At 35.8% G+C, this 25,692-nt stretch overlaps 3 protein-coding genes across 5 annotated transcripts; 1 reads left to right on the top strand and 2 right to left on the bottom strand.

Moving 5' to 3' along the window:
* Positions 1-954: 954 nt before the first annotated feature.
* On the bottom strand, positions 955-16,655 carry ATR (Ataxia telangiectasia-mutated and RAD3-like protein). 3 transcript variants are annotated; one of them, XM_085675512.1, is made up of 16 exons: positions 16,412-16,650; positions 16,136-16,280; positions 15,941-16,053; positions 15,476-15,774; positions 15,240-15,364; positions 14,927-15,071; positions 14,208-14,786; positions 14,038-14,113; positions 13,478-13,790; positions 11,311-12,564; positions 7,017-10,404; positions 6,332-6,901; positions 5,134-5,757; positions 4,662-4,856; positions 4,268-4,480; positions 955-3,278 (listed from the first exon to the last, which is right to left on the bottom strand). In XM_085675512.1, exons 1-15 carry the CDS (start codon positions 16,584-16,586, stop codon positions 4,313-4,315), a joined length of 8,169 nt encoding a protein of 2,722 aa, XP_085531638.1. In that variant the 5' UTR covers positions 16,587-16,650; the 3' UTR covers positions 955-3,278; positions 4,268-4,312. The 3 variants fall into 3 exon arrangements, with proteins under 3 accessions (XP_085531638.1, XP_027934178.2, XP_027934179.2); XM_028078377.2 differs by lacking the exon at positions 955-3,278 and adding an exon at positions 3,938-4,153; XM_028078378.2 differs by lacking the exons at positions 955-3,278; positions 4,268-4,480; positions 4,662-4,856; positions 5,134-5,757 and having other exon boundaries at positions 6,407-6,562; positions 6,640-6,901; positions 16,412-16,655.
* On the top strand, positions 1,052-2,861 carry LOC114189719 (pentatricopeptide (PPR) repeat-containing protein). The gene is made up of 2 exons (XM_028078379.2): positions 1,052-1,333; positions 1,414-2,861. Exons 1-2 carry the CDS (start codon positions 1,064-1,066, stop codon positions 2,518-2,520), a joined length of 1,377 nt encoding a protein of 458 aa, XP_027934180.2. The 5' UTR covers positions 1,052-1,063; the 3' UTR covers positions 2,521-2,861.
* A 5,467-nt stretch (positions 16,656-22,122) lies between the features above and the next one.
* On the bottom strand, positions 22,123-25,512 carry LOC114190742 (monooxygenase 2-like). The gene is made up of 6 exons (XM_028079742.2): positions 25,358-25,512; positions 24,048-24,194; positions 23,714-23,785; positions 23,444-23,606; positions 23,097-23,325; positions 22,123-22,854 (listed from the first exon to the last, which is right to left on the bottom strand). Exons 1-6 carry the CDS (start codon positions 25,435-25,437, stop codon positions 22,319-22,321), a joined length of 1,227 nt encoding a protein of 408 aa, XP_027935543.2. The 5' UTR covers positions 25,438-25,512; the 3' UTR covers positions 22,123-22,318.
* Positions 25,513-25,692: the final 180 nt, after the last annotated feature.

Below are 25,692 nucleotides of genomic sequence, written 5' to 3' on the forward strand. Positions count from 1 at the left end.
TATCTTATTAAAGTTTTCTTTTAAATATATTTTTGTCACAAAATACTTTTTTCCAAACAAAAAGGTTAGAGCATTTTTTTTATAGAATTAAAAGATATACTTATTTTTATTAGAATGGTAAGAATTTGTCTAAACGAAGTCAGGATAAAAAACAATTATCATCTGCTCGTGCTAAAGATAGATAGATTTTAAATGTGTTTTAATTAGTTAATAGTATAAAAAATAAACCTATATTATAAGTCAAACTTTTCATGAATCTCAAACGTACTAGTTAGATGGTTTTACACCTAAATATTATTTATTATGATTAAAAAAACAATCTGTTTTCTTCATTTAATTTGTTATTATAATTTTTTAACTAAAAATAAATAGTATGCCTTTAATATAAAAAAACTATATTGACTCTTAATCATTAGTTATTTTATAAAAAATAATTATTTTTGTAATTACTATTTAAAATATATTAAAGTATTTTTAATTAATTGACAGTATTAAAGATTTTACACTAAAATTGTGCCAACTTCAATTCTTAAAGAAAACATCGTATATGTTTTGAATTTGGCTCAAGATAAAACCAACATGGTAAAAGTTGATTACATGATAATAATAGGATAAGATAAAATAAAATTGCACGCAGAAAGGAAGCAAAAACAAATAAATATTGCTTACAAATGATTATTGAGTAATTGCTGATAAAAAAATCATAAAATGGTTATTGAATCAATTTCACACATTTACCATCTCCTAATAAATTAATAATTTTGGTATTGTCATTTCTGTTGAACTTTCATTTATTTAACAGTATGACGGGTCTAGAAGAGAACAAAAATTCATGTGAGCTTCTGGAACTGAAATCCTGACACGGTTAAGAGAGTTACCTTCTCAATATCACTGTGCTTATTTCGTACAAAATTTTGTTATCATGCTTTTACAATCATGTCAATATCATTAGAATAAGTAAAAACTTTTTTTAATTGTTGATATTAGATATTGAAAAGAGGAAAAGATAAAGAATGTATAAAAGAGTGAGAGTGTGAGGAAGAGGAAGCTAAGATCTGAGAGGATGATGAATGGCTTACAGTGTCCTCACCAGGGGCTGTCATGGAGATGGAAACAACGTGGTTTCCCAGTTACAACCATTAAAATGGAGACTTCCACGCTAACCAAACAAGGACAACGATTTCTGACCAAGCTAACCACCTCCTCCGCCGCCACCGACAACCTCATCCGAAGATTCGTCCAAGGTTCTCCCAAATCTGTTGTTCTCACCACTCTCTCACACCTCCTCTCTCCCTCCACCTCCTACCCACAACTCTCTTCCCTCGCGCTCCCCGTAAGTACCATTCTTTCCGCCAATCTTTTTTTTTGGCTTTCTATTTGGGCCGCTAACAGGCCTCCCTAAAAAAATTGCAGCTCTACGGAAGAGCCAGCCAAGCCCCGTGGTTCACCTGGAACTCCACCACCGTCGCCGAGCTCGCCGCGCACCTCCACAAACTCGGCCACCAGGCCCAATCCGAAGCCCTGGTTTCCGAGGCCATTTCCAAGCTACAATCTCGCAAACGCGAACTCGTTGTCTTCTACGGCAAACTGGCGGAAGCATACTCGAAACGAAAATCCGAAACCGGCTTCGACGTGGCTTACAGTTACCTCAACAACCTTCTCCGCACATCCGAATCGGTGCACGTGAAACGCAGGGCCTACGAGTACATGGTGAGTGGGCTGTGTTCCATGGACAGGCCGCGTGAGGCAGAGGATTTAGTTATTGGGCCTGCGGCTGGGCTCGGGCTTAAACCCTCGGGCTTTGAATTGAAGTCAATTGTGTACGGATACGGAAGGGTGGGGTTGTTTGAGGATATGCGGAGGGTTGTGGAGGAAATGGAGAAGAGAGGGTTTGTGGTTGACACGGTATGTTGCAACATGGTTGTTTCGGCTTACGGGGTTCACGGGGAGCACGTGGAAATGGTGACGTGGCTTCGGAGGATGAGGGATTCAGGGGTTCCGTTTTCCGTGAGGACTTACAACTCCGTTTCGAATTGTTGCCCGGAGGTTTTGAGAATGGTGGGGGGGTTGAGCGAATTGGCGTTGTCGATGGAGGAATTGAATGAGGGTTTGGAAGGAGGGGAGGGAATGGTGGTGAGGGAGTTGATGGGGTGTAGTGGGATTTTGGAGGAGGTGATGGTGTGGGAGGCGTTGGAGGTGAAGCTGGATCTGCATGGGTTTCACGTGGGTGGGGCTTATTTGGTGGTTTTGGTTTGGTTGGAGGAGATGTGGAGAAGGTTGAATGGGTTGAATTGTGGGGTACCGGCGGAAGTTACGGTGGTTTGTGGGTTGGGAAATCACAGCAGTGTTCGAGGGGAATCGAAGGTGAGGGTGCTGGTGCAGAAGATGATGGTGAAAATGGGAAGTCCGTTGAAGGTTGATAGGAAGAACAACGGGTGCTTTATTGCAAAAGGAAAAGCTGTTCAAAATTGGTTGTGTGAAATGAGGAAGGCACCTCTGAGTGGGTCTGCTTCACAGTGAATGTTATGAGTTTAGGGTTATGTGAAGTAAAATAGGAAACCTTAAATGGTGGTCATTTTACTGTCTTTGTTATTGAAGGAGGTTAACCCTTTTCATTCAAGAAGAAACTGTGAATTAGGACAGATAATGCATGCACATTGAAAAATGATTAGAGTGATATTTAGGAAGGCATGATGAAGAGCAAATTTTGTTTAGTGGGATAGGTAACGCATGGCATACATTCAGAGGATGAGAAACAGATCTACAGTGATCCATGGGGTCTTGTCCATGATTTTTTTGTTCTTCAAAAATTTGTTATATAACGTATTTAATATCTAATATAATAATATAATTTCAAATTTTGTTATTTAATTTTTGTGCCTAGGAGAACTTAGATGAAAAGAAAAAAATAAAATAAAAAATAATTTAAAGACTCATCTGTAACCATTTTAGTGTGTTTCATCACCTATGAGACTCATTTGTATATATTTTGTTAAGAGATCCACTGGAAAGGAGATTTAAATGCTTAACCTACCTATGAGACTCATTTCGAGCTGGTGCTGTTCCTTGTAATGAAAAGGCGGTCAACTGGTTTTTAACTTGGAAACCCACCCGCCAAGGTGAATTTTCTTAAATACAAGTTCTTAACTGGAAACATAAATTGAAAAAAATATCACATCATTCATTCACTATACATGCCTGTAGACATTTAAAGTATTCTTACCGTTGTCACATTTGCTTGCCTTGCAGAGAAAGAGCTAGAAGAGAACCCTGCCAAACTGAAACAATACGTGTTAAAAAAGCTTGAGAACACGCCAAGTGATGTTAGAGCTTTGGTCGAAAAAACGGAAGTAGATGGTTTTTTATCATCTCCATTGCGATATAGACATCCCTGGGATCTGATGTTGGGGAACATTAGTAAGGGCAATGTTTTTGTTGGTGGAGATGCTTTCCACCCTATGACTCCTCCTGACCTTGGGCAGGGAGGATGTTGTGCTTTAGAGGATGGGATCATTATGGCCAGATGCTTAGCTGAGGCCTTTTTCCAAAGAACCAGGAAGAGGTATCAAAGAGAAAGACGAAGAGGTGCATTATGGAAAGCTTGAAGAAATATGCGGACGGAGAAACATTGATGTCACTGCAACAGCTTATATGGTGGGTTCTATTCGGCAGGCTGAGTCCAAATTCGTTACTTTTTTTAGGGAAAACATCTTGGCCACATTCTTAGCTAGTCAATATTTTAAGAAGTCAGGTTAGGATTGTGGAAAATTAAATAGCTCCTAGCGGTGCAATTATCTTGTAAAATGATTGGTAGCGGGGAACTTGATAGATGAGTAACTTTTTTATAAATACAAAAAGTTTATTTTCTTTAATCATGTTATCCTTAAAAAGGAAAGTGGTTGGTAAGAGTGTTAAAAGATTATTTCTCAGGTAGGAATGCGTTAACAATGACCTTAATGAATATTATATACAATCAAATAGCAGGACCTTTAAAGCATGCTTCTAAGGGATGGATCCCTGCGAAGCAGAGCACAGTGTACATGCAAACTATGGGGGCGTCAAGCTCCACTCATCCCCAGTATGAGGTCCAATATCCGCTTCCAAAACTTTTGGCTGTATGGTATTGTATCCCTTTGACCCAAAACAGGCCCACCTTCATCCATTCATTCATGTGTTCAGTTTATAGAATGACTCTATGTATATATCCACATAAACACTAAAAAATTAAATAGAGGAAGGAAATGAAACTAATGACATCACATCGTACCTGTCTGAAAAAATATGGAAAAAACTTCTCTACCCATCCAAATCTTCAAAACCAAGGCATCCACCATATGTACATACTTCCAAGATTCTTGAGAGAGACTGCTTCAGCAATTAGTCTACGAGCCTGACCTTCTACAGCAAGTGGCAATGATGGCGCAGCTCCAACCCCAACAACCACTCCTTGTAACCTTGCCGCAATATTACTAATTGCTCTCTGATAAAATCCATAAAGATAATTACAACAATAATATGCTTAAAGGAATCCAATATCAGAAATAGGAGTCAATTATCAGCTTAAATGGATACAAAACAACAAAGGCATATAAATTGGAACTTTTTCTACATTATTTTCATCTAAATACTCGATGAAAAGAATGATAAACTGAATACCAAACCTGTGCATGTGGATTTTGCACTTCTACACCACTGGACTTGTGAGATTTAGTCCATTCCACAAGAGGATCGTGGATGAAAGTTTCGAGCACACTCATTAGAGCCTCCCTGTGCGACCTCAGTACTGAAAGTGTAATTTCACAAACCCTCAAAAAGATACCCTCATATCCAGTTATTCCTAAGCCATCGATCATGTTCTGTAGATTTTGTTGCAATCCGTTAGAACATTTATGCAAGCATTCATTAATATGAGAAACAAAAATAATTAGCAAAGCTAGGTGTTGATAGGTGTCACTAATCATAATCTTTACTTATAAGTAGTGATGAAAATTTTTTCCCCAAAATTTTAAGTGTAGGATCTGCAATAGCCTGGAGAAGTAAGACTCATGCTACTTGTGGCCAATTTTGTTCAACAAAGGAAAAAATAAAATAGTATGATTTGCAAAATATTTTCCAATTATGTGGTTCTATTACCTGGGTTAGCCTAAAAGGAACAAGCTCAGGCTTGTCCAATTGCAAACCTTTGTCAAATAGGCAACTGAAATCAACGTGAACACAATCGCCACTTGTAGAATCCAAAAGAATATTTTCACCATGCCTATCACCCAGTCCCACAATATGCCCAACCATGGACCAAACTGCAGTCGTGTGAGCATAAGCAACACGGGCCCTGAACCATGCAGCAGGCTCAGAAAATGTTGTCAGGAACCATTTGTGGAAGACGGGAGGAAACATTGGAAGGATTTTGTTCTTTAGCATCTCATCTCCTGGCATTTTACCTTGACATTGATCATAAATTTGTTTAATTTGAGGATTAGTTTTCGACCTATCAAATTTTCCGCAGGTAATATAGATGTCTTGAAGAATATGCCGAAGTCCACGAGTGTGAGGTACCCACTCCACCATGCCACAGTCTTCTGTCAGAGGAATCACAGCAAATGTTCGAATGTAGAGCTTTCTTCTACGACTCTCAGGATATTTGGACAGCAATCGGTTGATCATTGCAGTGAACTCCATCATGCGAGCATCTTTGCGAAGGTCATCCTTTGGTTTGCAAAGAAATGGGCGCTCAAGACCATCACTGCCTAATAGAACAATCTGAAATCAAAAAGGTATTAATTAAAAAATGGCATTTTCTATCGGTGGGTTCATTGGGAAAACAAGTTCTCTAGACCTATCCAGTATCTTAAGCAGATAACATCTAATTAAAATTGATAACTCTACTAGGTAAAAATGGTCCTTAGGAAGGAAAATAGTACTGGGATCTTTGCAATGAATTTGAAAATAAATACAAGGCCAAATTCCTATTAGGCGTCTTGATCAAATATCAATAATTGGAATGCAACTCTTAAAGCACTTCCATGCAGTTCTTATCCCCACCCCCTTCTCCTAATTAGAGACCAACTAAGATTGTAGCAGGCCACATGCTCACAATACTCTGCCCAATTGGCCCCTCCAACCATTAAGTTAATTGATGCTATCGGAAAAATGCAATACAATAAGCAGTACCAATATTATAGTTTGGTCTATTATGACTTACGATGCCTGCTCAACTGAAATAATGTGGAAACCCCAAAAGCAATGCAACACCACACCATGCATTTAAAATAAGTGAACTGCATACTCCAGAATCAGAAAAAGAAAATATTAAGGTAGAAAATCATTAGCTTACTTTCTTAGGCTGCTGAAGAGAAGAAAGAATTTCTGCCTCATCAGCAATGCCCAATATGGTAGGAAGATCTGTAGCTGAAAAGATATTAGACATGCGTGAACCATCCAGATTCCCATCATATGTCGGAAGATTAACAGTAAGAGATTGTTGAATTGGCATTACAATTCCCAGGGGCATCATCCTCTTCAGAGAACTGAATTCAGTTGAGAGATTAATTGTCCTTGATCTTGACTGACAAGCATGGAAGCATAACCTGATCAGATGATCAATCAGTGTAGCGAATTGAACAAATAAACTGTTCTCCTTACTTCCTGGGTTGAAACCTTTACGGGCAGCTTGTATGATTTCAGCTGCTGCTTCCCGCCTTGAAGGAACAGTTGATTTTGACACTGCAGCCATTATCCACAGGCCCTGTTGTGGATACTGGCGTAGAACAGAGGTAATGATAAGTTTGACCAGTCGAACAATCTCCACATTCTGGTGACAAATCCTTGAAACCAATTGAGGTAGCACTGTCAACCAATGGTATGTTGGTAAATCCATCAAGCAGCCTCTTATAATACTCATTACCTGCCAAAGTGAAAGAAAAGAAAGCAAATAGTATAAAAAATACAAAATGCAGAATAAGAGTTTTGACGTTTCGATCACAAAGAAAACAGTAGAGGGAAGAAATTTCTCTACTCACCTTCGAATGTACATTCACTAAATCCTTGTTTGATGAACCACGTCTTTGATACATGCTTCCAAAGTCAAACCACAAGGTTAATAACCTTGGAAGTGCCTGAAATAAATTTCTGTGTCCCCTGTGAAGTCCTTTTGCATAGAATAATAGTACATCAGGAAGATAGGACCACCATCGCTTCTCACCATTCAGGTTTGATGAGCCAACAACAACAGTTGCTGAAGGAATCGGTCTAGGACCAAGTTCAGAATTCTCCTCCTGGCGTTTCCTGGCATCACCAAGCACCTCATCACAATACTTAGCAATATAAAAGTACCCTTTCTCCCATTTAGGTTGCAGTTCCCTCACCCTGGTATAAAGACTTATTACATCTTCCTTCTGTTTCTGCCCAGTGTAATGGGTCCACCTTGAGTACAGAAGAAGGGTCTTTGCAATGTCTCTATTTTCATTCATGGCCTGACTTTCACAAACAATAGGCTGTGTATTTAGTGGTAACAGAGACAAGCTAGTAATAGATGATATTGTTGCAGAACCTAAAACCTCAACAGGCATGTCCAAGAGAGATTGTTGCAACACTGCAATGGCACCATCAGACCGCCGTGTGCTCCAAAGAAGTTTTGCTTTTTCCATGTGGACATTGGGGGCACCAGAGGCCTGAGCTTCCAAAATTGCTCTATTGGCTGTTTCATAATGACCAGCAAGGCGACACAGTTTTGAATATTGAAGCCAGCAATTCCCAACTTGAGCACCAAGGCCACTTGCACCAAATACCAGTCTTCTGAAAGCCAAGAGGGGCTCCCTCGCCCAGAGTGATGACTGTGTAAACCTGAGTCGATTGTCCCAGTTGTCCAGTAATTTAGAGAAAGCTTGATCACCTAAGTGAAAAGACTTCTCTAAGAAAGAATTATTGCCCAGAAGAGAATTGAAGTCCTCCAATTCCCTTAGAAAGTGCAGTTTTACAACAAATGGGTAGGCGCGCATGTAAGAATCCATTCCTGCAGCAGCAAGGGGAGCAATTAGTGACTGCTTGGATAAAGCAATTTTTTCTGCTACAGAGAAACGGTCCCTCTTCATCATTGCCTGGAGAATCATTGCAACATTCAAGTCAAATGAAGTATTACTTTCAGAGCTACTACAAACTAAACCGTCTTCTTTAGCTCCACCAAGGTATTCATCCATCAAATCCCACCGGCCAAGCCTCCAGGCTGCCTGCACACCTTGCATGCACCATGATTTCTTGTACTGAGGAAACCTAGAAATTAAACCATCAACATGAGTGACCATGGCCTGAAGATGGCACATATTTAGTAAACAGTTAAGGACATCGGAATGCCTCTGAAATGAGGTAGGCTCCATCTGCAAAGCCTGTTCGCAAGAAGTTAAAACATCAGCCCAATTCCCAGCTTTTTTGTTAATTAACAGCTGATCTTGTAACCTCAAAGATTTACTTAAACAAGACAAGCCAGATAGTCCATCTGGCTCATCCAAACAGCTATAAATTTCCATTAGATGTGAAACATCTTGGTCCTCAAAGACGCCACTCCTCTCAGAAGCAGGGTTAAAAGAACCTGACTTTTCTCTCACATATGACTCAAAGTACATCAAGGACCTTGCATAAGCCTGACACCTAAAGGAGGCCCTAGCAAGAGTCACCTTTGGAATCACAGATAGAAGCTCTGCAACATATTTACACTGTAAAAGGGGTTGGACCTGATCTAATGAATTTGACTTTTGGACCTTTGACTTTTGTTGCTTAGAAACTGATGGTTGAGAAATGGAAAGGGCAAGCTCCTGTTCAACATCATCTGCCCACTGTCCTAGGTTATCAAGAAGAGTAAATACTGCCTGAATACAAACTTCACTTTGACCACCACTGAATCCATGAACTGAAGCTCCACTATTCTCTGATGCAGCTGCATCAAGAACAGACAGGATTTCTTCTGCTATGCCTTGACGTGCCTCCTGAGTACCATGACAAACAGCATTGAGAACCAGATATGGAAGTAAATATATGGCTGTTTGCATATCATGACGCACAATACCACGACAGGCGTTAAAGATGCTTGCACGAGATCCAGTAGCATGTGCAGTTAGTTTTCTTATCCAAAAGAAGATCCACCTTCTAAAGGACATAGATGTGCGGTAAATAGGGCCGGTGGATGTTGAATCAGCAGCTACTTTAGGAAGCTGAAACCTAGATGTTAAGCATGGGGCTATTATCTCTTTCACATAATTAGAGAACCGATCCCATAATTTATGGCCCCTATTATTCATCCCTTTACTACCATTAGTACTCTTAGTCTTAGATACAACAGCATTGTGACTACCCTCATCCTTTTGTGCTTGTGACGTAGTAGTTGGAGCATTTTCATCAAGTGATGCCTCACAGCCAGCAAATTTTAGCAACTCCTGTATAGCCAATGCAGCAGAGTCTTGAATAACAGTATCAGGTGCAGATCTAAATGCTCGAGCTAGATGTTTGTGGATCAGTTCAAATATGAGGTCATCATCAGAGCATTGAATTTTAAAACGCTGGCTTGAAAAACCTTTTACTTTTGCAGGGTCAACAGCACCAAGGGATCCAAGACAATCAGCACAGACTAACTTCAACCTCTGTCCAACGGCAGTCCTTGATTCTTCTGCACATCCTCTTAATAATGATGTTATTAAAGAACTCAATACATCGAAGTCTGAACCAGCTTCAGCAGTTATCAGATCAGTAACATCCTTCCATCTTGAGTCCAGAAGCTTGCGAAGCTCACACACTACCATATACCTCACATTTAAGTTCTCATGATTTAAACCATCAACAACAACTTGCAATTGGTTCTTCAAAGTCATAGTTCCACGAGCATCCTCAATTGCTTTGTTCACTTCTGCCAATGCAGGAATGCTGGGCAATGGGGGAAACTCACATATATGCTGCTTTAAGATAACCCTGTTATCAAGAACAAGTTCTTCTAATATGGTTACCACCTTGTCCAAATGTATTGAGGGATTTTCTTTGTCTCTCTCCAGGAAGGGAAGGAGGGAAGCAAAAACTTGAGAAATAATATGCTTAATGCTAGATGGAGATACATTAGACAATTGCTTTATAAAAAAATGCAAGACAGACAGACCCTCCTTTTGCAGTGGTTCTTTAGCTATAGCATGCATGAGAAGAACCATCAATTTTGGCACATAAGTACTAAGATGAGGACCCATCATTGTAATCAGCAACTCAATACGGTTCAGTGATTGCCTCTGCATCATAAAATCATCAGCATGGAGCAATTTTCTGTCTATACTGTTAAGAAGGCCTACAAAATGATTCCTCAAAAACAGAGGGAGATCTTCTGCACCAGTGAGAACTTTGGCAATGTCTTTAATCATATCAGGCACTCTTGCTAACCTGTCAACAAACAGAAGAATAATGAATCAAGGACAAGCAAAACTTCTGTGCACTTCAATTGCCACTTTTTTTCATTATAACTCTGGACTAAAGTAGGAGTCCTTGTTTGCTTTATGATGGAAGGTTATACAAGTACCCCAAAGAAATCTGAGATTTAATAAAGTTGCTAATCAAGAAAAGAATTTCCACAGTGAAACAAACCAATTTCTGCCAATCAAGAACAAATACAAACAAGTTACGGGGTTTTTTGTTTAAAGGTATGATTTTGTAATCCCAGGAATCATTCTCCGGAATATTATACCAAGAATGATATTCCCCACAAACATGCTTGGTTGGTATTTAATATATATTTAAGAAAAATGTTTAATTTTATTTAATTTAAAAATTGAAAAACAAAAATAAAAAAGAAAGTAAAAGAATGGAGTGGGAATAGGTAGTTATTGTAGACAATAACACCATTCCCGTGGGAATAAAAATAACTTAAAAAGTGAAGGCCTAATTTTCTTGACAATAAAGATACCTAAGAACATGTTAGAAGTGGATTTTAAATCTAACTCAACCCCACAAAACCGGTTTGTAAGGTGAAGTTTGCACCTCACTTATATATTATGAAATTGTCTTATCTCTAGTCAATATGGGACTTCCGACAGAACATATTTTTATAACCACCTACCAAGGGTGAGAATATTTAATCCATCTTCACATTACCAGAAATGAAAAAGATAACATGAAACAAACAAAAGAACCCTAATGTACATAATCCTTGATATAGCTAAAGCTAAGATGACAGTAAACATAGTTTCCAATAAAAACACAAATTTCAAAGATTAATATCCAAATGTGAAAGTTTTCCACTCAGGAACCGAATTAAAATGAAGTTTCAGAAATATAATATACACAAATTACCTTCTAGCTATCTCATCTGAATTGCCACCATTTGTAAAGCATATAAGTTCATCTAGAAGAGCAGGTAAAGCAGCCGCAAATATTTCCTGCTTGTCAGAACCAGTCTGTACATGGTAAAACTGCAAAGCAGTAATTAATTGTTGGTCATCAGTTTGATGAAGCGCAAAAGCAAGAACTTTTGGTAGCCAATTAACTATCAGAGGCACCATGTCAGTGTTCAAACACTTGGCTAACTCATATAAGGTGCCAACTGCTTGACTGTTTTGGTGAGACACCACAAGCTTTGGGAGAACAAAAGGAATCATTTTCTTGACAAGTTCTTTGGTTTCAACACCAAAAACAGCTTCCGCAAACTCCCTTACTAAGACTGGGCGGCTGGCAAGTCTCTCAGAGAGATAATCATACAGTTCAGTACAAATACAGACATCTTTTGAAAGAATTAACTCAAGACCTCCTTTAAGATGGAAATAGCATGACCTGTGTATTAACCTGGATGCATTCATTCTCACAGTCATGTGTGTGCTATCAAGTTGATCAACAAGCAGTATAAGAGAACATATGAAAAGTTTGCTATCCATATTGACCGCAACCATTATTTCTGCTGTACATTCCATTAATGTCTCCAATATATGTGGACTACCGGCTATAGTCATGGCATGTTTAAGTGTATCTAGAAATTTTGCTTCCTTGCTTTTATCAGCATCTCCAGCGAAAATTGAACTCAAAACAAGATTATCCATAAAGAATCTAATCTGACTGCAAAATGCTTCTCTCAATTCCTTGCTCCTGCAAGTAAGAAGATACTCCACACATTTTATCCACTTAAATCTTGTCTTTAGCAGAATATCAGAGGTTCCATGTGCAAGGATCTGATGAATAACTCTCACACAGGAAAGTTGGACATCTTCGGATGACTCGTCAAATAGAAGTTCAAAAAACAAAGACTCCAGTTGAATGAAAGTATGGTCAAAACTAAAATCTGGATCTGCTCCATGTGTACCAGATTGGAGAACGATCGGAGCATGCTTCTTATCCAGATTGCAAATAAAACTGCCATTGCATTTTGAACAGAAGAAGCCTTGCAGTAAACAATCTATTGTTGAATATGTTCTTCCACTTTTCACATTTACAAATAATTTGCATTCGTGTATATTTGGACCAGATATAGATCTTTTGCATCCATAAAGACATGATAGAAGACCAAGAGATGTGGGAAGAATTTTCTTAACCTTCTCATTATCTCTTTTTATGTACCTGCGTGTTGGATAGAAAAAGCAAACTACCTGGTTACTAGAGGATTTGTTTCTCCAAAATTTTAAGACACAGAACCTTCAACCACACAATTCCAACTGATGCAAAAAAATTAACAAACACATACATGATGGGGGAAATAAAAAACTTGCTTAAGAACAAGGGTCAACTATAATAAATATGGAAAACAACTGTTGAAAACTCTTGAATTTGATCTGGGTCAAAGTCAACCCCAAAAAGCTAGCTCACTAGGTGAGGATTGTCCAACCCTTTTTACAATTTACTTTCACCATATATCTATAGCTAGTGTGGGATCTAAAAACACCCCCACTCCCTACTATTACCTAGGATTGGATATCTAAAGCATGCAGATGGTGAGGTTGAATTTTTTTAATATTGCAACTGGGAAAAACACAACTAGAAAGACTTTTGGTTGACGGTTACTCAATATAAGATTTATGACAGTCAAGATGTCATCATGAATTTGGGTCAAGATGTTAAGCGTCACACAGAGTAAAATGAGCTACTTGACATGGCCATTCTGCTTTGACCTCTTCTACCTAATATTTATATTTGACATGAGATCTCAACAAAACAAAACAAATATTGAAAAGGTGAAATATAAAGGAACAGCTCAATACAGAGAATGCAGTCTTTCCATTTGAATATTGAATGTGTTATAATTATAGAAACATCTTAAATATGTTGCATTCAGAAACATAATCGATCCAACGAAATAGAACCAAGAGTTCAAAGAAATATATTCTTTCAATTAGCTACTGCAATTCAGATTTTAAATCTAATATGAGTAACTTCACATAAATCACAGGCCTGTATTCAAACTAACTGAATGACAAATGCAGCCAACATGTTTCTTGAAATTATGTACAAGAAAATATCCACACAGCTAACTTACTCCATCCTTTCAAAAACAGGAGATGGAACATCGAGAACAGACCACAAAACCATTATTGGCATAGAAATGACTGCTTCAGTTCTGACTTCTTCAGCTTCATCATGGAGACCCAGATCTAAAACTTCAAGAACAACTTTTCTGCTCAAGCTTGGGCCTAGCTTTGATACTACTTGAAGAGAAAGGCATTTGAGTTTGCATGGAGAACGATTATCAATGGCAACAGGCATACGAGTCCAGGGAATTTTAAGCACAAGTATGAGGTCTGCATGGTAATTCTCATCATCTAAAGGGTTGTGTTCTTTGAGAGATGCATCTGTTTGAAAGCAATTGCAAAGTGATACAAATCAGAAGCATGAACTAGTAGACACCACAACTTTAAAATATAAGTAGAGTAAATGAAGTTAAAGGATATGAAAAAAAATTCCCATATTCAGTTCTGACCATTAAGAGAGAATGCTCAGAATGGAAAGAGTCCTTATAACTTTCCATCAAACAAATAAGCACGGTAATTTAATGAGCTGGGAAGATGTATAACATTTTATTGCTAAGGTAAAGCTTACTTTGCACAAGCAATACACTGTGAATTCCTTCCAGGTATGTGGAAATATCTACAGTAATTGAGTTTCCTTGTTTTGCCTACAACATAAGCAAGTTAATTCATTGATAAATAGATAGATAGACAGACAGATACATAGATAGATAGCAGGAATTTGAATCAGTACCTACCAACCTTATCAGCTATCCATGGAAGCCATGCAAGCATCTGCTGAAAGATTCTGAGAGACAGATCAATCTCTGGATAAACAGAGAAGGTAATGCACAGAATGCTGAGTGCAGATAAAGCAATTTCTGGCCTCAAAGGCCCTGGTCTGACAGCAGGAGCACTTAATGAATCAACAAATGAAAGGATAGATTTATTCATATGGCTAGCATAACCTTCTACTGTTTGGCAAGTGACCACATAACTACTTTTACATTCCACATCAAGATTGCCATCTGTAACCACAACTTCTTCATTCAATTTTTGTCTCTTGATACTTAAATTATCCATATCCTGAATGGACCTCTTGTGGCCAAGTCTTGTGCCTTCAATTGACTTATCTTCTGATGCTAACACGGTTAAATCCTCAGTGTTTCCTAGGATTCCCCGAACAAGATGTGGGCCAAGAGTAGACAGAGCTACCTCGAAGCACTCTATCAGAGGCAAACATGGTTCCGAATGATAAAGTGCAGATATGAGATATTCTGGCTTCCAGATATGAAGGGGACAAACTTGAGCAATCCTAGCATAGGCACTGCATAATGCAACCTGAAAGGAGTACTATCAGACTTTTTCAACCTCAACCATTCACTAGCTCAAATTCCTCATATTTCAGAACGAGAAGTGAATCAATGAATAGCTTCCCAGTTAACTAAATTGGTCTAAAAAAATTAAGTGTCAATATTAACCTTAAGTTGCTGGCTTTTCGTTCTCCCCATTGACTGAAGGAATACACTAACTAAATCAGCAGCTGTTAATTTGACAATATCTTCTGGACAGCTAGAGTAGAGAGTATTAAGGCAAATACCCATTGACAAATCATAAGCCATGTTTCTGCAGGAATATAATCCTAATTTTTGTTAATAAGTAATCTCATATACTGAAATAAGTTTTAAATAAGGTCATCTATATTCATACGATGCAGCAAAATGTAAGAATCTAATGGAATATAGTTTGCTACTAAAGCCCAAGTACGTGATTATTTTAAAATAAAAACCAAACCTGAAAACAGGAAGCCCCTCCTTGTCGATACTCAAGATAGTAGTTATTGACAAGATTAAATTCTGATAAGGAATGAGATCATAGTTTGTCACCGTTCCAATGGTGTGTACAAAGTCAAAGCATGCCTTCCATAACGTCACAAATCGTCAGATAATTTGTATCGACCAGAAAATAATTTAAGTAAAATCAAGTGAAAACTCAAACTCAAATTCTAAATTTCGTCAACCATTACACACCATATGCAGGTCAGCATCCCCATAGCATAAAAGAGAGCACGCAGCAGAAATAAAGGACGCATGGATCAATCCTTCAACATAGAGCGTTCCTTCAGTAAGGCATTTACTGAGAAGTTTCAAAATCCACGTTGCAAACGGTTGCCATCGGCTGCGACCAGTGAGGTCAATCAGTAAACCAAAGCCATCAGCAGGCTTGTTGGCGGACGGAAGGTCTTCAACTCCAGAAAAGAACTCACAAAAACACTTGAGCTTCACCCTGGAGGATCCCTTAACATTGAGCGAAGCCACGTACAAAATATCTGCAGATGCAAAAAACAAACATAGCATCGTGATTTCACATACACAAAAAAATAGCATGCATATAACCATCGATTCATCATACACAATAAACGCAACTTAGTTCCGAACTATTAGGAACAACAAAGACGTCGAGTTCATAACTGTAATTTATGCGCAGTTTCATACCTTGAATGAGCGACATGGAATCGACAAAAAACTGGCGGTAAGCATCTCTGGCTCCGGAGCGAAGCAGTGCGAGAAGAGAATCGAGAGCTTCGAAGAAGACGCCGTGGCGAGATCTAAAATTCGAGAGAGGAGTGAGAGGAAAAGAGAACAAAGAAAAAGAAAAGTAGAGCGGATATTTGAGAGAGAGAGAGAGACCGAAAGAGAGGTTGGGCAAAGAAAGGGAGAATTCGCGCGAGCACCGGGGAAACGGCGGAGGGCTTGCCGTGGTAGAAGACTCCGGGGAAGTTTCTGGCGGTGTGAGATATAAGCTTCACCACAGCAATCACTTCTCTCTGGTTGTCTGCATTGGTAATGAGAGTAAGATAAGTAAGTACGACTGAGTAACATTACATTCATTGTTAAGATGAAGAAGATGAAGATGAAGAAGATGAAGAGGAAGAAGAAGAAGAAAAAGATCGGAATTATAGGTACCGGAGGAGGTGGAAGAAGGAAGAACGCAAACGTGGAGAAGATTGGGGAGAACGGTACGGAACCTGACCTCCAAAGCGTCGTCGTCTGAGGAGTTGTTGGGTGTGGGAGAAGAAGAGGAGGCTGCTATGCGTTCACGGAGTTCGTGAATGAGACTCGAGAGGTTTGCTTTTGCCATCTACTATTCAGTACCTTTCTTCTTTCATTTTTTTCTGTTTTTCTTTCTTTCTTCCCTCCTAAACCTATTACCATTCTTCTTATTCAATTTCTGTGCTCAATCAATTCAAATAAACGAATAATATTTCAAAAAATAAAAAATAAAATAAAAACGCTCTCAAGGACCCTTTAGGCCCAATCTTAGACCTATTTTACCTGGGGACTTCTCCCTACACCTCCAATAATCTCTCCTGTACCCCCAAAATCAAATATATTTTTATTTTTGTCCATGGTAAAAATTAAAAGTTACCAACTCTCTCTTTTTTTACCGCATACCCTATGCACCCCAAAACCATACATCCTCTGCACTCCCAAAATGCACCTCAATAAAGCAATGAAAGGAATCAGATTCCCTCACCCCAACGGAAGAATCTTTGACCTAGCTGTGTGAAGCTTTTTTTTTTTCGTAGCAAGCATCCTTTTTTTTTTCACCGAAACGGAGCAGAAGGCTGAAACGGAACATACAATCCGTTTCTTTTTTTTTTTACTGAAACGGATTCTGGAATCCGTCTCGTAGAAGGCTGAAACGGAATATAGAATCCGTTTTGGTGTTTTTTTTTTTTCACCAAAATGGAGTGTGAAATCCGTTTCGGTGTGTGTTTTGCATATTCCTTTTGTTTTCATGCCTGTGACTTTCGATCACCTCACGTGGCCTCCATCCCCTTCCATTCGCTAACCCCACCCACCAAACCATATCACCACTCATCACTTTTTCACCCTACATTCTTCCATGTTATTTAAATCTACATACAAAATTAACCAACTACCTACTTCTATGAACCTTCAAATTTCATTTATCTAAACAGAACACTGCCTGACAAAATCCTTATAAAGAAAAAGTGAAGTGTAGATCGGTAAGTTGGTGGGTGGACATGGAAAATGAGTGAATGGGAGTAACAATGGGTGGGTCTAGTTGCATAGGTTCCCAGACTGCACTCAATTTGTTGTGCTAATTTGGTCGTAATTGTGGGATAAAACAGAGGGAAAGCGGAAAAAAGAGGATAGAAGACTTACCTCCTTTGGGAAAACAGTTTTGAATTTGGGCAATATTTGCATGAAACTACATGTTCACCATAATAACCATCTCTCCTTTGGTGTTTTTTTTTCGTTTTTTTTCGAAACGGAGTGTAAAATCCGTTTTAGCGTGAAAAATTAGACATTTTTGAGAAACGGAATACGAATTCCGTTTAGTAAAATAGGGAAACGGAATTTGAAATCCGTTTTTTTTGACCGATTAACTGGCAGAGCACTTGAGAAGGTGACAAGTTGAAAACAAACTCTTCAAACTCTTCCTATTATTATATGTACAATGGAATGGATAATAACCTGAACCTATTAATGCATGACAGTAAACAGACCTCTTGATCCATCAAACTATTTTTCTTCTTCAAATTTAAGTATTCCTTATTAAATTTTACCCGCATGTCTATAAATAGTGACACTTATTTGAGGCACACCAATGGAGGGAGGGAGGGGAAACTTTAATTCAATTATTATTGAAATATACACTAGTTGTATGCCTTTTGTAAGTTAATGCTTATCAAGCCTTTCAAGCATTATTATTTTAATTATTCCTCCACCTCACTGTTGCTAACCTTCCTTCTCACTCTCCTATTTAACCTTAATTTCTTTTTATCCTGAAGTCTATCGTGTGATGCTTTGTAAACAATTTTATGTTTCCTTCTACATGCAGGAAATTTCAGTTTTTCTGAGGGGTTAGTGGCAAAGTATGGTGGGGCTGCAGCTATGTATTTTGTGTCAAAGAAATTGAAGAAGAGACACAACATCACTGATAAGCGAGCAGCACTGTATGGAGTGGGGTTTAAAAGGGTGCAAAGAGTAAGGTTTAAAAGTAATGGGGTGGGGGTGTAATTTTGTTATGAATGGAGGGCAGAAGTTGGTGGACAGCAGGAAACACTAGCTTTCCATTGCCATGTTAAGAACCAAGATTCTTGAGCCACTTTTGCTTGGACTTTAATTACGAAAAAATTTAAAATCTACAGGAAACGGGATACGAATTCTATTTCATAAAATTGTGAAACGGATTCTGTAATCCGTTTCAAAAAAAAAATTCAATTTTTTTTGAAACGGATTACAGAATCTGTTTCACAATTTTATGAAACGGAATTCGTATTCCGTTTCCTATAAATTTTAACTTTTTTCGCGAAACAGCTTACGTAATCCGTTTCGTAAATGTTTGAAACGGATGTCAGGATGCGTTTCATGAAAGATTCCGTGTTGTTTTTTTGAAACGGAACGTGGAAGCTGTTTCATAGTTTCCGAAACGGAATACGAATTCCGTTTCACATCATAAACAGAAAAACAAAAAAAGGTAAGCTAAACGGAGAATGAAGCATAGAAAAATTAAAACTCAGGGACCACACGAGAATCAAACAGAGAATGAGAGTGAGAAAATTTTAAATGAAATAATATCGTTTTGGGGGTGCAGAGAGTGCAGAGAAGTTGGCGACGCAGTAAATGAAATTTACTGCGTCCCTACCTATTTTCACCTATATGTTAAATAAGGGTATAATAGTAAATTTTGGGGATACAGAAGAACTGTTGGAGGTGCAGGGAGAAGCGCCCATTTTACCTTATTCCGTCAATTAATCAACCTTGTTAATTTTTTAGTTCAAAAAGAAAAAGATGTTTGGCTAAAGGATGCTTATGGGTATTACTGCTCCTGAATTTCTATTAATTTTTTTTTTATTTTACATGCATTGTTTTTCAAAATATACACACGGTATAAACATTTGAAATTATATTAAAACGCATTTACAAAATGCAAATAATACTTTTAAAATCATTAAATATTTTTTATTTGTTATGATCCAAATCATTATTAACCAAATACAAGTGAAACCCTACAACACAACTATAATTTATAAGAGTAATTACAAAATGAATGACGGTTAACTCAAGGATTTGTCCAATAATTCATGTTTCATATTTATTTAATCCACAACAAATTTCCATGTGATCTCTTGTAATTTTTTCATCTCATCTTAATTTTTTCTTAAATTAATTTCTCTAAGGCTTAAATACATTTTGTAGGTCTCCAAATCTTAAGCATATTTGTTTGATAAATAATAATAATAATACATATTATAAATAAATATCCTAACAAAGTATAATTTTACATGTACTGAAATTTCAATCGATCTTTAACACTAACAAAATAAAAACATATTTAAATACTAGAAGAACAAAAATGACAATAATTTTTTTTGATAATGTGGTTGTGGTATTTTAAGTACGTATAGAGATACTCATTTTAGTATACAAGTTTATTTTCTAATTTTTTGCTTTATTAGGTAATTTTTTTTTTTAAATTAAGATCATTATCCTACCAATTTTAATCTTTTAGATATACTTTTATAAACTTTATTATTTTCTGAGCCATAGTCGCCTCTTGCTCTAAGAGGATTCGAGTTTAGATTATTTTCTGAATATCTTGACGCTGTCTTTTTTTAACATTAAAAATGTATTAATGTTCGTATTTTAATTTTTTTAATATATTTTAAAATTAGTATTTATAAAAACAGTAAAAAAAACTTAAAAAAATATAAACTTCTCGTAGACAAATTAATTTGTTTGCAATCATTTCAAAAAAGAGAATAAACTCTTGAATATAAAAACCAGATGTTCTCACATTGCATAAAAAAAATGTATGCAAGGGTACCGAGTCAGAGAAATTAAGAAGCTACTATTATAATTAATTAATTATTATTATTATTATTATTATTATTAATGGTTAATATTTTAGTATATTAAATTAAAGATTATTTTCAGCAAAAGAACTAAATAATTGGAAATAAGTGACAATCTAGATCATGAAATTAATCTGGTAATCCATAGGTTCGATTATAACGTCAAACTCTCGGTTTGAATTGTGAAACAAATAGATATAGATACATGCTCGACTAAAGTCGGTTGTTTTTCTTTGTGAAAGTGTTCAAAGTCACTATTCAAGATTAAATAATCTGCCATACACTTAATGCCAAAAACAGTTACTCAATCAATAGTTTAAATTCGCACTCCTCTAAATCTTCATCCTATTTAAATTTATATTTAGAAAGAGAAAATTTTCGATCAGTAATTCTATATTCGGTTAAATTTTGTTATATATATCAAAAGACAAAAAAAATATAAATAAAATAAAATAACAAGTTTGTCTTACGGCATATCTTATATATATATATATATATATTATATCTCTCATATTTTTACAATCTTTACAAATTTTTAACATTTATAATATTTTATATTGTAATTACATGACAACTAATATTTTATATTGTAATACGACTTTTAATATTTTATAAGTCTGCGTCTCAATTAAGTTTGCATCAAACTCTCAATATTAAAATGCGAACTTAAGCCAATGTTTGCATTACTTCTTCACAATTAAGAGCAGCAACATAACTAGGGATGTCAATGGGGTAGGTAATAGCTCCCCCGTATCCTACCCGCTGAATAAATATATGTCCCATATCCGTACCTATATCTGTCGGGTATCCGTTATATGGGTACCTGCACTATTTTTTAATATCCACGGGTATCCGCGGGTATTTACAAAATAATAAAAATAAAAATTTAACAACATATTTTAATCGTAAATTCAAATAAAATACAATACATAACATTCATAAATTTTAAATAAATTCCAAATAACCCATTTAAATAGTGTTGATTGACAATTTACAAAGAAAATATTTTTTTTAAAACTAATTGATAAAAAAACAACTCATTCAAAATCAATATGTTAATATTTTAATCATGTTTTTTTATTTTTTTTTTAATTTAGATTAGATTATAACGGGCACAAGTATCCACGGGTACATATACTATGATTCCCGTACCTATCCCGTTAACATGCGAGTATTAAAAATACCGGTACCCGTTACCTGCGTGTATCCATTTACAATATTCATTTTATATCCGTTGTGGGTTTTATCCGCGAATATCCGCGATTATGGATTTTTTTTTTATATTCCTAAACAGAACTTTAATCAATATATACAGGTTTAAATAAATTTAATTCCTTAATAAATTTTTAAACTTTCGATTGACTATATAATAAATTTTTATAATCTGTTAAACACCAAATAAATTTATATTTTTTTATTTAAGTTCATGTTTAAATCTTTTTTAATCGGGTGATATGATTTTCAAGTGACTAACATAAGTACTATCTTACCTTGTCATCTTGGTGCAGAATTGTCATTACAAGTTATTTTGTTGTTTTAAAATTTCTAATTTTGTAACTTCATAATTTTTCAATTTTATAGTTTTATAATTTATAAAATAATAAAATTATAACATGAGAAAATTAAAAATTATAATATTGTAATATTATAAAATTTTAAATTTATAAAATTAAAAAAAAAATTAAAAAAATTAAATAATTTGCAGTGACAATCCCACAAGATAACTTATGCTAGTCATTTTAGAGACTCATTGCCTAGTTTACAAAAACATAAATAGCAATAACTCAATTAAAAAATATAATTTTATTGGATAGTAAATCGACAATACAAATTTATTCGTAACTCAATTTAATTTAAAGTGCATGCATCAGGAACTCGAAATTTATTTAAGTCATATATATATGACATTATGTCTCAAACAATATTGCATTATTTAGTAAATTACTTCCCCAGGACCGATCATTTCACATGATAACTGTGTTGGCTAGGGACTATTTAATTTTCCACAATCATAACCCGACTTCTTAAGATATTGACTAGCCATGAATGTACCCAAGATGTTTTCCCTAAAAAAAGTGACCAATCTGGACTCAGCCTGCTGAATGGATCCCAACATGTAAGCTGTAGTGGTGACATCAACGCTTCTCCATCTTCTTTCTTTCGCATATTTCTTCAGGCTTTCCTCGATCTTCTTATAAAGCACCTCTTCTTCCTCTTTCTCTTCGGAAAATGCCTCCGCCAAGCATCTGGCCAAAACAACACCATCCTCCAAAGCGCAACACGCTCCCTGGCCAAGGTCTGGAGTCATGGGGTGAAGAGCATCGCCACCTATACAAACATTACCCTTACTGATATTCCCCATCATCAGATCCCAGGGTTGTCTGTATCGCAATGGATACGATAGAAAACCATTTGCGTCCGTTATTTCTATGCAGGCTTTCACATCACTTGGCATGTTCTCGATGTTTTTCAACACATATGGTTTCAGTTTGGCACGGTCCTCTTTCAGCTCTTTTAGCTCTGCAAGGTCAGCAAATGAATGAATGATATAATATCTATTTTAGGTTTAATTAGTCAAATGGTACCCACTTTTGTTTAGATATGTCAGTTTGATACCTGTTTTTAAAAATGTGTCAATCCAGTTTTAATAAATTTTTTTAAAAGCGGATATCAAATTGACATATTTAAATGAAAGTAGGTATCATTCCACTAATTAAACTTATAAGTTTTCGGTTAAAAGCTTGTATTTGAAGAAAAATCACCTTGGTTGGTGGGTATACAAGTGAAAAACCAGTGGACCTGCTTCTCGTTACAAGGAACAACACCAACTCGAACACCATTGCCAAAAAACTGCATGTACCTAAGCTTCAACCCATGGTGGGTCTTGAACTGTGCAAAACCCCTGATTGCAAATCTCCTAGTAAAAGAGGCTTCCTTGAAGCCTAGCCACTTTGCCACCATGGAGTTCACTCCATCACACCCGATCAACACCTGTTACCATCAAAACATCCACGTATTAGTTGGAGTTTTTCAACCTAATTCATAATAGTCGAATCTAGGTTTAACTCTTTCGTTAACAAAAATTAACGACCGACATTTGTCGATTTACCTTAGTTTTTATGGTTGTCCCATCAGCAAGATGGAGTATCTTATAGAAGCCAGATTCCTCGATACCAACAACTTTTGATGAATATCTGATGGTGTCTTTCGGAAGTTCATTCACAAGGACTTCCAACACTGTTGTCCTTTGAACACAACGGATTTCAATACCTCTACAACATCACAAAAACACCGACATAATTTGGATCAAATTTAAGAACCACGTCATTTACGGTGAATTTCAAACATTTAGCCATACTGATTCACATAGTATACTCACTTCTGATCTCCTGTTGGTCTTAAAGGTGTGGCTACTATTTGTTGGCCAGTAACCAATGAAGTGGTGACAATCCTGTAATCCAATTATAGTAGTTTAGTTTAGAGAAAAATGAATGGTAATAAGAGAAGAAAGTTTAAAAGAAGTTTGGGCATAGAAAAATGATATTTTAACCTACTTTTTTTTATCCATTTTTAACTTAATATTTCAATTATTATTAAATTATTTTTTTTACTTTTTTAGTGATGTAATAATCTAATGATGATTGAAATTTTAGATTAAAAATGAGTCAAAGAAAATAGGTTAAAGTATCATTGATTGTCCTTGTTTATATTACTCATGGAGTGGTTGATGGTGGCGGCGGAGTTTGTCTCCAACACCGACCGCATCCAAAGCCTTCCAAGCATTTTGCCATATCATCAAAGAAAAGCCGGTGACTCTCAAACTATCTGAAGATTCCAACACCAAACTTCGAATACCCAACCTGCAGCGAGTATAAATGAAGAGTTATCATACATGAATTCACACTAATTCACTTACAAAGATATAAAACGTTTTTTTAGTCATTTCCACTAGTTCACAACTTACTTTTAAAAATAGTTTCGTCATTCAAAAATAAAATAATAGATATAAAATGTGTGTAAAAGTTCATTGATGTATATAAGGATAAAGTTGTTTAAAAAAAGGTTTAAATACTCGTTGTTTGTTGCTGGTTTTGTTCAATTTGATCATCAATTAGTATTATTTTTTAATTAGGTAAAAAGTTTTGTTAATTTTTGTTAATTTCATTACTTTTGCTAATAAAGTTTAAATACTTAACGGATGTGAACAAGCATGTCATGTGTGTGATTTTTTTATTTTTTATTTTTATTTTTTAATTTATAAAAGATTGTACACATATCATATCTTCATCGTGTCACATATCAATGTCAATGTCAATGTCACAGGTAAGTTTGTGTTTGTGTCATTTTTTTCTGCTCAATTCGATCTCTATATTCATTATTTTTGTTTAATTTAGTCAAAATTTTTGTTAAAATAAAACAATTTTGTCCCTTTGTAATTTATATATATATATATATATATATATATATATATATATATATATATATATTAAAATTTATATTTTTATTAATTATTTTTGAAATTGAATTGTAACTTTTTAGATTTAATTATAAGTTTAATATAATTGTTAGATTCAATTATTAAATAAAATATAATTATTATAATATTATTAAAATATTATAATTATTTTTTTCTAATAATTATATTCTAAATATACCAGTATTTCTAAAATTAACACTTAAAAATATTATATTTATGTTTCACTTAAATATTAAAAATATGAAATTCATGTAAAGTAAAGTACTGTCCTTTCCCGTAGGTCGTTCCATTTTTAAACACTTGTGAATAGATAATGAAAGATAAAATCTAGTGTATGATATTCCAGAAGCAACTACCATAATTCATAAGATTCTGGAATCCAATTTGATTATTTTACGAGAGTAGCATTAAGCTAATATACAGCAATGCCACCTCATTTAAAAGGTTAAATTTTTGAAAAATAAAACATAAAAGTAATAATGGAAAAAAAAAAGATAAAAAAAAAAAAAAAGAATGGTTTGGTTGGGAAGGAAGTGAAAAAAAAACCTGTGAAGCCCTAAAGATGTAGTGACACCAGGGATTCCAGCTCCCACAATGACAATGTCTTGAACTAATTCTGTTTCCATATTTTTGTGATATGATTGAGTGGCTCAACAATATCTTATATAGAGAGTATAGGTAACATAAACTATAAATGTCCTTATGGGTGGGTGGGTTATGAGTGACCATACTTTAAAAACAAATGGTAACGCTTTTAGAAGGTAGGGTAGGGGTACCCCAAAATAGATGCGCGCTAGATCCTCAATCAGTGGTTATTCACATTAGTAAACCAACCTCTTGTTTGGTTGGTGAGCACCATTAGTGTGGTTTTTAAAACCCGC

This window comes from Vigna unguiculata, chromosome 7, assembly GCF_037176805.1.
Source record: "Vigna unguiculata cultivar grain cowpea cultivar isolate G323 ecotype 2 chromosome 7, ASM3717680v1, whole genome shotgun sequence".
In the NCBI taxonomy this organism is placed as follows: domain Eukaryota; kingdom Viridiplantae; phylum Streptophyta; class Magnoliopsida; order Fabales; family Fabaceae; genus Vigna; species Vigna unguiculata.